The sequence below is a fragment of the Perca flavescens genome, chromosome 9 (assembly GCF_004354835.1).
Source record: "Perca flavescens isolate YP-PL-M2 chromosome 9, PFLA_1.0, whole genome shotgun sequence".
In the NCBI taxonomy this organism is placed as follows: domain Eukaryota; kingdom Metazoa; phylum Chordata; class Actinopteri; order Perciformes; family Percidae; genus Perca; species Perca flavescens.
In genome coordinates, this window is record NC_041339.1 from 25,688,384 (window position 1) to 25,700,599 (window position 12,216).

Genomic DNA, 12,216 nt, shown 5'->3' on the forward strand with positions numbered 1-12,216 from the left:
AACACAACCTCCCTGTGCAGCTGTAAATAGTATTGTAATGCAACATCAGTATACAAATGGTGACACCAGGCAAAGTATGATATCGCTGAGCCATGATAAACCGCATGATTCAAAGGATTCAGGAGGTTTTTATTTAGAAGCAGCCTAAAGCTGCGATGGAAGGGACCGTGTGTGATTGATTTCTACTTTGAGTTCTGCAGACTGACATTATGGGACCCAATAGCTCTCTGTGCCTCTCTTCTTTTCTCTCTCTCTCAGAGTTGCTGCATCTCTCCTTTGGCGTCTCTCACTTTTCCTCTGTTTGGTCTTTAGTGTAAGCACAAAGCGCCAGCTAAACGGCTAAACAGAGTAAATGGCAGACAGCGTTTCAGAAGACGGCAGAGGGAGAGGAGGAGAGAGGCCGAGGTGAAGGCCCCTGTTATAGATCCCTGTCAGTCAGGAAATGTGAACTTTAACAAACCTTTGAAGAGCACTCTAGAGAACTAATTCAGCCTTAGCTGACGGCGTGGGGAGAGAGGGAGGGTGAGGGAGAGATACTTAGTGTGTGAGAGAGAGAGAGAGAGAGAGAGAGAGAGAGAGAGAGAGAGAGAGAGATGGGGGCTGTGACAGAAATGAAAAGAGGGAGAGAGGGGAAGATAAAGGGAGATAGATATGGGAAGGAAAGGAGAAGGGGAAAGAGACAGGAGATGAAGAAGGAGGGAGAGATCTATGTTCTTGGGTCGGTTCAGCAGAGTAACGCCTGTGTTTGCTGCCAGATCAACATGTCATGTCGGAGGACGTCTTGTCACGTCAAATCACTTCTGTCTCCCTCCCTGTCTGTCTCCACTGTCCTGCTGCATGCGCCGCTTCACACACCAAACTGCACTCAAGCTGGATCTGTACATTTAGGCAGCCCCTTCATTCCAAAGGCAACACCAGGACTTCAAACACTGAGTCGTGTCAATCATACTTTCAATTAAATATAACTCTGGAATGAAATGAGTGAAACATAAAAAAAAAGCCATAGATAAAAGCATTTAGGTATGATATGAAGGACATTCTGTGAATACCTTCACAGTATGCATCCATTGCTGGTAAGACCTTGAATTACCTGGAGGGATGTATAAAACAGAGAATATGAATTAATAATGTTGCACTCGATATTGCAAAGCAAAGGTAACTATGTATATTACACTGTGACACAGTCTTTATAGTCATCGCTACACACACTTTTCACTTTACACAACCATTTCTATATTTGGTTATAGTTGATTAAAAAAAAATTGTAAAATACAAAAACATTTAGTGCATTATATGTTGTTGGCATTATTTGTTATTGTCCCTTTCGTCAATTAAAGAATAATAACAAATAAGATATTTGCTGATAATGTAAAATTAGTATTAGTATCTGGATATAAAGAACTTTTTAGAGTAGAATAGAGGACTGTTTTAAAGAGGAGATTTGCTTCTACAGTATGGTGTCCAGGGCTCTCAAAGGTTTAGAGAACAGAATTACAGATGACAGCGTGGGTTAGGAGAAGGATCAGAATGAATAAGCCCAATAATATGATGGATATTTTAGCTGCAACATCCGGATGCCATTTCTTTTTTCTTGTCGTGTAAATACGACTCAAACCTGAAGTGTTGCGATCAAGACGGTATAATTTGTCTGAGCATTCCTGTGGGATTTCAAACTTCTGATGTCTCCACAAGTACAGTAAAAATGCTCAATCCTGCCAAAACATTACTTATTCTTTCATCAATCTTCTTTTTTTGCCACATTCAATAAGATTTACAAGTTATCTTTGTATCAGTTCCAATAAAAAAATTGTTTGCAACAAATGACAGTCAAGATGCATGTCAAACATAAAAATATGAACCAATTCACCATGAGAGCTGTTTTTTTTTTTTACAGATATTATAATGGCTAAGAGTCACTTTAAAGCATAATGATGTCATTTTTAACCAATAACAATTCAATTCTGTTCTTACAGAGACACCAAGTTCATTATTGCATTAGTATTCAAAGTGCCAGGTATGTTCATGAGAAATTAAACAACAGCTGTTCATACATGACTTAAACAATAAGTAGTTCAGGACCAGAAATGTTTTAAAATTGAACATTTTGTAAAACGTATAGAAGCACACCACAGTATATATATATTTACCATATTTTTTTTTTTATCAGTTTATCATTGTCTTAGAAGACTTTGTAATTGTTTTAGAATTTTAAGAGAGTAACATTTTACATGGGCTGTGAAAGGCTCTTATTGCCTTTTCTTGCAATTTGCAAAACTTCAAAGATTTGTCTTTGTTTAATTAACTCCTTTTGTATCTTACTATAGCACAATAACTACAGCCTATTGCATGAAATATGGCAAATAAATATACTGTTGCTAATTGATAGACAGGTCTTAGCACTACTCACTTCCACAGAAGCCCCCCTCTGTGATCTCTTCTTCAAACACGTCGGAGAAGCCGCGGCCTGCGTTCAATTTGGCCAGCCGTCCGTCGATGAACTACAAACATAAATTACAATGTGCTTATTAAAGAAAGGAGGAGGGAGGGGGGGTGGACACACTTAAACAGATACAAAACACATACACACATATTTAAACACTCAGTGCAACAGTGGGGTGTTATTAATCCTACCTGACAGAAACTACATCCCAAGATTAGGTGGGTTGCAGGTAATAGGGATTTGGTAATGTGGAGCAGGTGAGGGATTAGTGCAGCAGACTACATGCTGCACACTGTCTGAGACATGAGGAAGTTTCATTTCCTCCCTTTGTAACATGGAGCGCATAAAACTCCATCTCATAAATATGGACCTAACAGCCAAGACAGCTACACATTTCACGAGCAGAGTCACAAATTTGAGTAAATATGTTACACAAGCAATCACACACATTCATTGACACACACATTCACTGTTATTTGTGATTAACACAACAAAAAATAACAGCATTCTTTAGACATTAAAGCATGAGATATAGCTATTTTTTTACAGGCTGTGACCAAATAAAAGCAGTGATGAGACGGCGAGGCATAAGAAAATTGTATGTCTCAAAAAATTGATTTTGAGATTTTAGCATATCATAAGTGCCTCCTGCGAGCAGTTTACAGGCTCAGTTATGTGACTGACAGTTGGATTGTACTACTTGCAGGAGAAAACTGCACTAACCGTAAATCATCTTTCTGAATACTGAACATGAAGAAAATCTTTAAAACAATTATGTGAATGTAGATCACTCCATCACACATATGCTGCACTGTTTTCTATTAGCTTAATCCAACCACATTGACCCCCAAGTTCCTGTTAGTTTCCTGTCCCATGGCTTATAATATCAGCAAACCACTGTGTGGAAATAATACCTTCCAGTAAAATCGTTGGGCTTTCTGGTGTAACAAAAAAAACATGCGACTTCAATATAGTACTTTTCTTTCATTTTCAAGATGTGGGGCCAAAAGTCTGCAAAAGTCCTGAAAAACTAACTTGCTACCAGTTTGTGTGTAAAGCTTTTTAAAAAAAAATAAAAAATCTGCAGTATCTTTTTAACTGCAGAGTTTAAAGGTAGGAGGGAAAAGCAGCTAACAATCAGTTATAGTGTCTTTCAAAATAATTAGGATATACAAAGCATTTGGATTTAAAGCTAAAATCTATTTTGACTGATGACTGCATTAATTAACAATCAACACCTCCTACCTTTAAACCACTCTTTTGTATTTTCAAGGACAACAACAAATGATGCACTATTCTTTTTAATACTTTATACTCAGATAATAACTGTAGCAATCCTCGTCCCACCTCTGCGACTGTGTTCAAAATGTAACAACAGTGTAGGTTGTTTTAGGGCACTTGTCCTCAGGGACAGCCTGCTAACTAGCGACCGACACAGCTACCCGCTCCTCTGGTCAAAAGAGCCAGAGACTCATCATTAGATCATTTTAATTAGAGGTGAGACTGCAGGTTTCAACCACTGCTCTGCTACTTAGCTGGCCCAATTAGTGCAGATAATCAACCCAAATCATCACCTAGCCAAAGCCTCCACTTATCTTCCCCCACATACCCCGGCCAGATTACCTGCCTCACTGTGGGCCTTAATTGGACATTACTCAACAATGGCAGACTGTGATCAACACAACACAACACACAACACACACACACACTTAAAAAAACACTTGCTCATGCCCACGTGCACATACACAAACAACAACAACACAATACAAGGGCTCATTTTCTTTGTTTTAAAAGAGAGACCAAAAAAATCTCTCAACGGAAACAGAAAATAATTTGAGGGTGGGACATCAGGACAAGCTTCATTCAAACAAAAAAGTAGCAGACTTTTAAATACACACTTTGTCAATATGTGGAAATCCAATGACATAAAAACAAATTTACTCCATTAACAATAACGTAATTTTGCTTAAATATTACTTTTACTAAACAAACTCAACCCAAACTAGATGTGTAAATAAAGTCAGACTTGGAGGTGAATCCTGCTCCATCTCTTCATGTCTACATGTCAGCTTGTTTCCTGTTGCTGTTCGAGATGCAGACCGTAGACAGGGAGAGTTATTCCATCTGGCTAACAGCACATTGGCTCGGTCACAGTGGTCTAGATTTATTTTAACTCTGGATATTGTGGAGCCAGAAATTGGGATTAGGACTCCACAGTGGTTCATTTACAAAGATATACATGAAGAGCCTAAAGGAAATGTAATTTTTGCAACCTGGAATTTTAGCCCATAAACTGTAGATACTCAGGGATGTAGCGGAAATCAATCTTTGCTAGTTACCAGAGCATGGAAATCCAAATTTGGCCAAAAGGAAGAAGGCCTGAGGAGCAAGTGGCAACAACAATCAGTGCTTCATACAGTAAGCTGCAATGCATGTCAATCAGATATAAGTATAGCAATATATAATTATTTTTAAGCCATAATGTCTCTTAACCAATTGATAACTCTTAAACTTGCTGCAGAGACACACATAAGAGGACTTCAAATATGCTATGAGGACCCAAGTCTAATTTATATGTTAAAAAAGAAGTTGGAACTATCAGAAAGAAAGTTTTTGGAGCCAGCATCGAGCAGCCATTAGAAGTAATGAATTTAAAGCATTTTAAAACACTTTGTTTGGACAAGGCAACTAGTTTTATCCATCACTCCTATTGGTTATAATTTCCAGCTCACTGTAACAGCTGTGATATGGAGTGGATGGAGCAACTACACAAGAAGATTTTCAATCAGATAATTAGATTTTGCAAGGACACACCTTTCCCCCTTTCGATCAATGGCTCGGCTGTTGCGGTCATACACGGCGAGGATGACGGATGATTATTGATTGATGGGACTCACGTTGTGTCTATACAGGCTCCTGGCAGTAAATTATCAGACTACAAGTCCCCCTACAGACTCAATAAAACTGTGTATGGCTTAGTTTTGTCAATAAAAGGAAGAGACTTCATTGAATCAGTCTCTGCTATCACAACACACACACATGAGTGTGTGTGTGTGCTTGTGAGTGTGTGGGAGCTGAGAATGGTTGATAGGAAGCAGGTTAATGTCGACAGGCTTTCCCCACGCATACTTTTAGAAGACTTCTCCCACTTGTTCTGTTCTGAACAGAGATGGGCTGCTGGACCGAGCACACAGGAAACAGGAACATAACACAAGTGTGCTCGAAGGTAATACTGTGACATTTTAAGAGGTATGTATGTGAATATTTATTTTATCGTTGACTTAGTGTCTATATTTCATAGAGGCACAAGATTTTAGGACTATTGTTTCTGCACACAAATCAAACGTTTACATTTTAGTTATTAAGAAGGTGTTCTTATCCAACATCTTACAGTAAGTCATTTGTTACAATAATACATTTTAATAGGGGTATTGAAAATAATTGATGGCCTTTAATGACATGACAGCAAACAATAGTCTCTCTGTCTAGGAGGTAATTCAGCTTCTTAAGTATTACTAATGTTTTGCTGAATTTGCATGAACAGCTCCATGCTCTTCCCTCTATAAAACTGAAATTACTTGCTGCTTTATGAAAACAAAATCACCTGTAGAAAGCAATTTCCTGCTGAAATGGTAACACCTCAAACTCAGGTAACACCTCGACATTATGTGTGTGCTTTACCGTGTGTGTGTAATGTGTGTTGTGGTCTATCAAGTCAAATAATATGGTTTGAATTTGGCTCAACTTTGACCAATTATTGTTGACATATAGGTGACAGTGACAAATCCCACACTATAAAAGGCCATTGTTTGCAAGTTAATAGAAGACATATAATCGGATATATTGTATCAGACATGTTGTTTCAGTCTAGTCTAGCACTAATGACTGGTTGCTTGATAATTAAGGAACCCAACCTGTTTGTTTACACTATCCTATGTCAATCCCCTTTGGAAATAAAGCACAACCTTTTAACTTCAGCTGAAGAATAGGGAAAACAAACAAACAAAATAATTAAAAAATAAAAGTATGCCACTGTAAAGGGTTAATCCCTGCTTCTATTGTAATATCAGTAATGCAACATTTGTGGATTATAATACATGTTCTTAATATATATCACAATACATAGCCAGAAAAACAAAACATAATTAATGTTGTGTTAATGTTCATATTACTGTTTATTGTGTACTGTCCAAATATTTGAACACATTGTACTTTGATGCTTTGGCAACACTGTTATTGAAACTTTCATGCCAATAAAGCTCTTTTGAATTGAATTGAACATAGCAGCCAAAGTTTATTACTCATTGTATGTGGCCAAATGCTATTTATGATTCTTAATTAAGGGGCATACTAATAAGACAGCAGTCCTACTTAAAGGCCTATAAATAATTTGTGATATACTGGCATTGAAGATATATATATATATATATATATATATATATATATATATATATTGGATTATAGGTGTAATAGGACCAAAAAATAAGACATTGGTATAAAAACAATCAATAACAAAACAAGGAGTAGTACTGGAAAAAATCTAAACATCTCCAGTCCCAGAGTGTGTACTTAAGTTTATAAAAATGAATGTGTGCATGCGTGTGGCCTCGCAAGTCAAGTATTATTTGCGTGTTTGTGAGCGGATGTGGGTCATGGCCAGAGCAGAGCTTGGGCGGACCGCTGGCCTCTCTCACTTTAGTCGAAAGAGGAGTGGAGGAGATAAGCTCACCCCAACCCCCGTGCTGGAGAGGAGGAGGAGGAGATAAGGGCCTGTTTCCCAATGCTACCGCTGAGGCAGGAGCCAGCCCGGGAGGATGCTTTGAACTGCTGCTCGCTATCTGCTCTGCCTGGGAAAATTATAGATGGGGCAGAGTGTCCAGAGAAACAAAAGGCTGATTGAGGGGCGCTGTGCTGTAACTCTCGGGGGTAAATCACACTACTATCACGGGTCAGAGAGCACAAAGAAAAATTCAAGGGGTGAAAGGAAATTTTCTTCGAGGCCAGAAGTGTCTCTCCACTCGGCTCTGGCTCGGCGAAGTTTAGTATTGCTGAAGGGATTTGGGGGGCTATGTAACCACATATGAATAAAGAATACCTGCGCGCGCTCGCTCTCACGCTCACGCACACGCACACACACACACACACACACACACACACACACACACACGTTGATAAGACTCTACTCCACTCTACTAGTGGTGGATATTCACATAGGCCACATGTTTTGCTTTTACAGGCTTGTGCATACATGTGAAAGACAGAATTCGACCTTGATATGAGTTTGTACAGTAAAAATACATTTAACAGGCCTAACCAATCGGGGTTTTGTTTGTACACCAGGCAAAACTGAGCAAACAGAGAGATATTAAGACGTTACATAAGTGTGTTGAGAGATAACTACAGTAAACAGTTTCTAGGGGTCAATAACCGTTCATAATTCCAGACCTCTTTCTTTTCCATTTCTCCCCATCTGAACTTTTGAACTGTCAAGACACTAAATGCTGACTTTACTCGGCTAAGGTGCTGAGAGACATCTGTAAAAATGAAGACTTTCACCCTTCTAAATAAAAAAAATATGATCAAAAAAGAAACCGCTCAAAAATAAACTGACATTGACAAGAGAGGAGAGAGTAACCTACAATAAGAGCACTTAGTCATATTTTTCTATTTGTGCTAGAGATGTGCATTATGTAAGTCCAAGCAGATATATAATTATGATTTGAAGATCAGTAAATGTTCAGATTTCAAAAGTTAAATGTCCAGAACATCCATAAACATTTTCTAGGATCAGATTACAGTACACCATTAATTTGTAGTTAATGCTGGTTAAAAGAAACTTACACACAGACAGACAGACAGACAGACAGACAGACAGACAGGTACCTGTTTGAAGAGCTGCAGGTTGACGGCCATGGACAGGAAGTTCCTCATGGTGCTCGATCGATGGTTCACAAAGCTCTCCTCGCAGAAAGTGATTGGCTCCCCCTGAGGAGTCCACAGAGACATTATTGGCAAAAAAAAATAAAATCAAAAAGTATACTTGTTCATTTTGGCTCACTTTTCTTTGTACCAATCTGTTTTTTACCATGTTTACTTAGTTCAGAAATGAGCCACAGCAAACAAAGGCAGATGCGTGTGGTGACTTGAAAGGCAGGGGGTCTAAACTAAACAAGGTTATTTATAATATGCTTCACAGCACTAAGACAATCACCTCATGTCTGTTATCATTATGCACTGTAAAACGTCTTCAAACAAACAAGGAGTATTTCAACTGATTTCTTCATAAGTGAGCCTGAAAACAGAAAATGAGTCTAAACGAGAGACAGGAAGGAAAGAGAAAGGATCAAAACGGAGGAGGAGGAAGAGTATTAAAAGAAAAGAAAAAAACAGAAAACAGTGCTCTTTAAAACAGTTCCCCTGGAAGAGCACACACAATCTCCCCTGGACCAGAAGACAGTGTCCCAGTAAACTCCCCAGTACTCCACATGAACAAATGATCACATTATTACTATTTCTTACATCATGTCTGTTGGCCTGTGAGCTATATACACGAAGGATGACAACAGAACCACTGCAGGCCAATCACACGCAGCCCTACAGTCATTTCCAATTCATGTTTTTCTCATAATTAACATCATTCTCACATATTTCAATGATGCTCTAAATTCTTCTGGTGTAAAACAATGTGCTTTGTCTGTTCCAGGCTATGAGTACAGTGTGGCAAATAAAAACAACTTAACAACACCGGAGACTAACCCCTTTTTTCAAGGATGGGCGGATGATACCAGTGGCCCAAATTACATCACATGAAAACTGCTCCACTTACATCACTAAAAGTTTTTAAGGCGTATTCTCTCGTAAAAGCCAAGTTGAAAGTAGCTTGTTGTAGTTTAATCAGCTTTCCGTTTGGCTGCTCAAGCCTCGAATCAATCTGCAGCTAACAAAACTGAATAGCATGCTGAGACGAACAACTAACTATGTAGCCAATGGAGTTGATTTAGTGAAACAAAGTTTATCTAGAGAAACCACATGAAGCTGGGCCAGTATTGTAACTGCATGAAAAAAGAAGGCCATGTACTTTTGGTGAATCTGAACTAACCCTTTAAAACACCAAAGTTACACAATAACACTAACTAACCGATCAAGGCAGCGTGAGACCAACAACTCTTAGGGCCCTATCTTGTACCCGGCACAGCGCAGCGCAAAGCCCGACGCTAGTGTCTTTGCTAGTTTAAGACTGACGCAGTTGTCAATTTCCCGTCCAGCGCCTACGTCGTTTAAATAGCAAATGCACCTGCGCCCATCTTTGCGCCCATGGGCGTGCTGGTCTTACAGGGAGGTGTGTTCAGGTGCATTCTTGGCGTATTGCAATCTTGAGGCAGCAGGAAGCAATTGCGCCATTGACCAAGAAAAACCTGGTCTAAAGTCAATAGCGCAGCATTTCATTGTTATTTTAACAGCAAATTAGTAAAATGCGCCCGTGCACAATATGCTTGTTACACACAAACACACACACACAGGGAAGCGCAGCAGCACACAAACATCATAATAGCAATGCGCCAAGGTACAAACACGCCTGGTTTTTAAAAGGGAATGGGAGATGACACTGATTGGTTTATTGCATGTTACGCCCAAAGCACACCTATGAATTAATGAAGACACCGTTTTGAACCATGCGCCCGGCGCACAGACCCTTTTTTCCGCCCTCAAACTAGCAAAAGTGGATTTGGACACGCCCTAAACGCACCTGTGCCAAGCGTTTCACACCGTGCGCTTAGATCGTTAAAATAGGGCCCTTAATGGTAAAATTACTTTTTTTTGTCAAAGGAGTCTGGTGGCTTTGAAGAGAGCATAGATGGATATAAAGGCTTTAGATCCTTGTCGGAAAGGGCTGTCTGACAGCAAGGTAAAGGGGTGAAAATATTCTGAATGTGGCGTACCCTTAAACTGATATTTTCATATTTTTTTTAGGTGGGCCTTGTTTTAGGTAGTTAAACTGCACCGTCAACAGCAGTACATTGCTTAGCTTCTTTTCGTCGGTACTCCGATCTGCTTCTCCAAATTGGGGGCGGTCTGATCGCCACCTACTGTAGGTAATACACTAATTAAGGATAAGTAAGTACCTCATACAACCCCACTTCAAAAAATTCAAACAACCCTTTAAGGGAAGGCTCATTTTAGAGTAAATGTAGAGCGATGAGTGAGCACTACTTGTTCACTTCCAAGGCTGCTACAATCTGAGCTGCCATGGTAATTCAAGTGTTATGTTGAAGTTAATACGCACATTACACATGCATTCAGTGCCAAATGGTGTTTTAAAAATGAGACTTGATGTTATCACATCATTTATGTGTCACACAAACTGGACTGTCCTCCATACAGTAAGTGTGAGCGTGAAACTCGTTTTAAAACACTTTAATAAAACAAAAGCCCTTACTTTACAGACATGAAAAAAGGCAATCTATAAAGACAACTACAAGTTTATCTATGCTTTATGTTAGCCTGACATCAAGCTATGAGATGTATGATCGTTATGTAAGAGATTGTAAGAATTAAGGAAGCCATTATACAGAAAAAAAGAATCTCATCATGTAGCAGATGTGTTCAACGTGCCAGAACAAGGCAGCAGTTCTCTGTGGATGAAGGTTTGGATCTAGGGCGAACTGAAGTCGCAATAAGCTTATAGGAAATCTATAAATGACAATATCAATTTCTGTGATAGTTTAAAAGATGTGGACGCTGCTAAATCTATGTGCTTCTATGTGTTTATTTTAGCGTAAATGTGTAGCCATTTTCATTTGATTATCAAATGGGCACTGTTTGTTAATGAGATCATAAGAAACATTTTTTTTTTTATTATTGTGTAAGCATTGTTCCACATGGATATAATAATTAAACAGAATACTGTTATTCATCGCCATTTCATTTGAATGAATCGGAACAGCTTCTTTAAATCACGACTGAAATTCCAAATACTCTTTAGAATAAACGGTGCTCACTGTAGTTTAAGCTTTAAGGGTTATTATCCTCTTTGGTGCTTCAATTTTACAGATGTAGGTGTCTTGTATGTGTATGTGCTTTATGTATTTCAATTGTGCCAATGTTTAATGTTTGTTTTCATGACTGTTTAAAAGCCCTTCTAGGGACGGGCATTGGAAATTAGCAATAGCTATAAATGCTGTGATGCTGTACATTGGAGATTTGTTGCACAAATGGTTATGTCTAAGTATCTTTCCCTATTCAAATAAAAATGAAATGAAAAAAAAAAAATTTGTGTGTTAAATAAAAGAGCTGTTTTTTTCATACAGCTGTTTTGACATGTGTATTTGAATATACACCGCTTGTTTTAGTTATACCTAGATGTTTCAAAAATATTCCTTTTCAAAAACAAATTGCACTTTGATATAGACCAGTGTGTTCTTGTCTCTATGTGAACACATTATATTGATCTTCTATACATGAGAATATGCAATGTGTAATATTTTGTATCTAAAACGGTTTCATCTACTTTTGAAACGTGATGGTGACCTCCCCTACTCAGCGTTTTCACACCTGGTTGGATGATACCAACTGGTTACACGCCACCTTGAGTAGAACTTCAGCTAATTCTGCCCCTAAATAGTACCGAGCACACACCTACAGAATATGTGCACACGACTTGGCTTCATCAATGGCGGTACTAATTTGATCTGCTATTTCAGGTTCATTTTGCCCGACACGTGTGTGCTGCTCTGAGCTGGTGAAAAGCACCTGGGGGAGCATCAACGTGAGCTGAA

At 38.7% G+C, this 12,216-nt stretch overlaps 1 protein-coding gene across 4 annotated transcripts in view; it reads right to left on the bottom strand.

Annotated features, from left to right (window-relative positions):
• Positions 1 to 12,216, bottom strand: part of dennd1b (DENN/MADD domain containing 1B) — a 112,011-nt gene that overhangs the window by 17,914 nt on the left and 81,881 nt on the right. For all 4 annotated transcript variants that reach the window (XM_028587302.1, XM_028587301.1, XM_028587303.1 and 1 more), the window contains 3 exons: positions 8,324 to 8,425; positions 2,408 to 2,498; positions 1,050 to 1,090 (listed from right to left, as the gene is read on the bottom strand). In XM_028587302.1, coding sequence (XP_028443103.1) covers positions 1,050 to 1,090; positions 2,408 to 2,498; positions 8,324 to 8,425 — 234 coding nt within the window. The remainder of the gene's footprint in view (positions 1 to 1,049; positions 1,091 to 2,407; positions 2,499 to 8,323; positions 8,426 to 12,216) is intronic.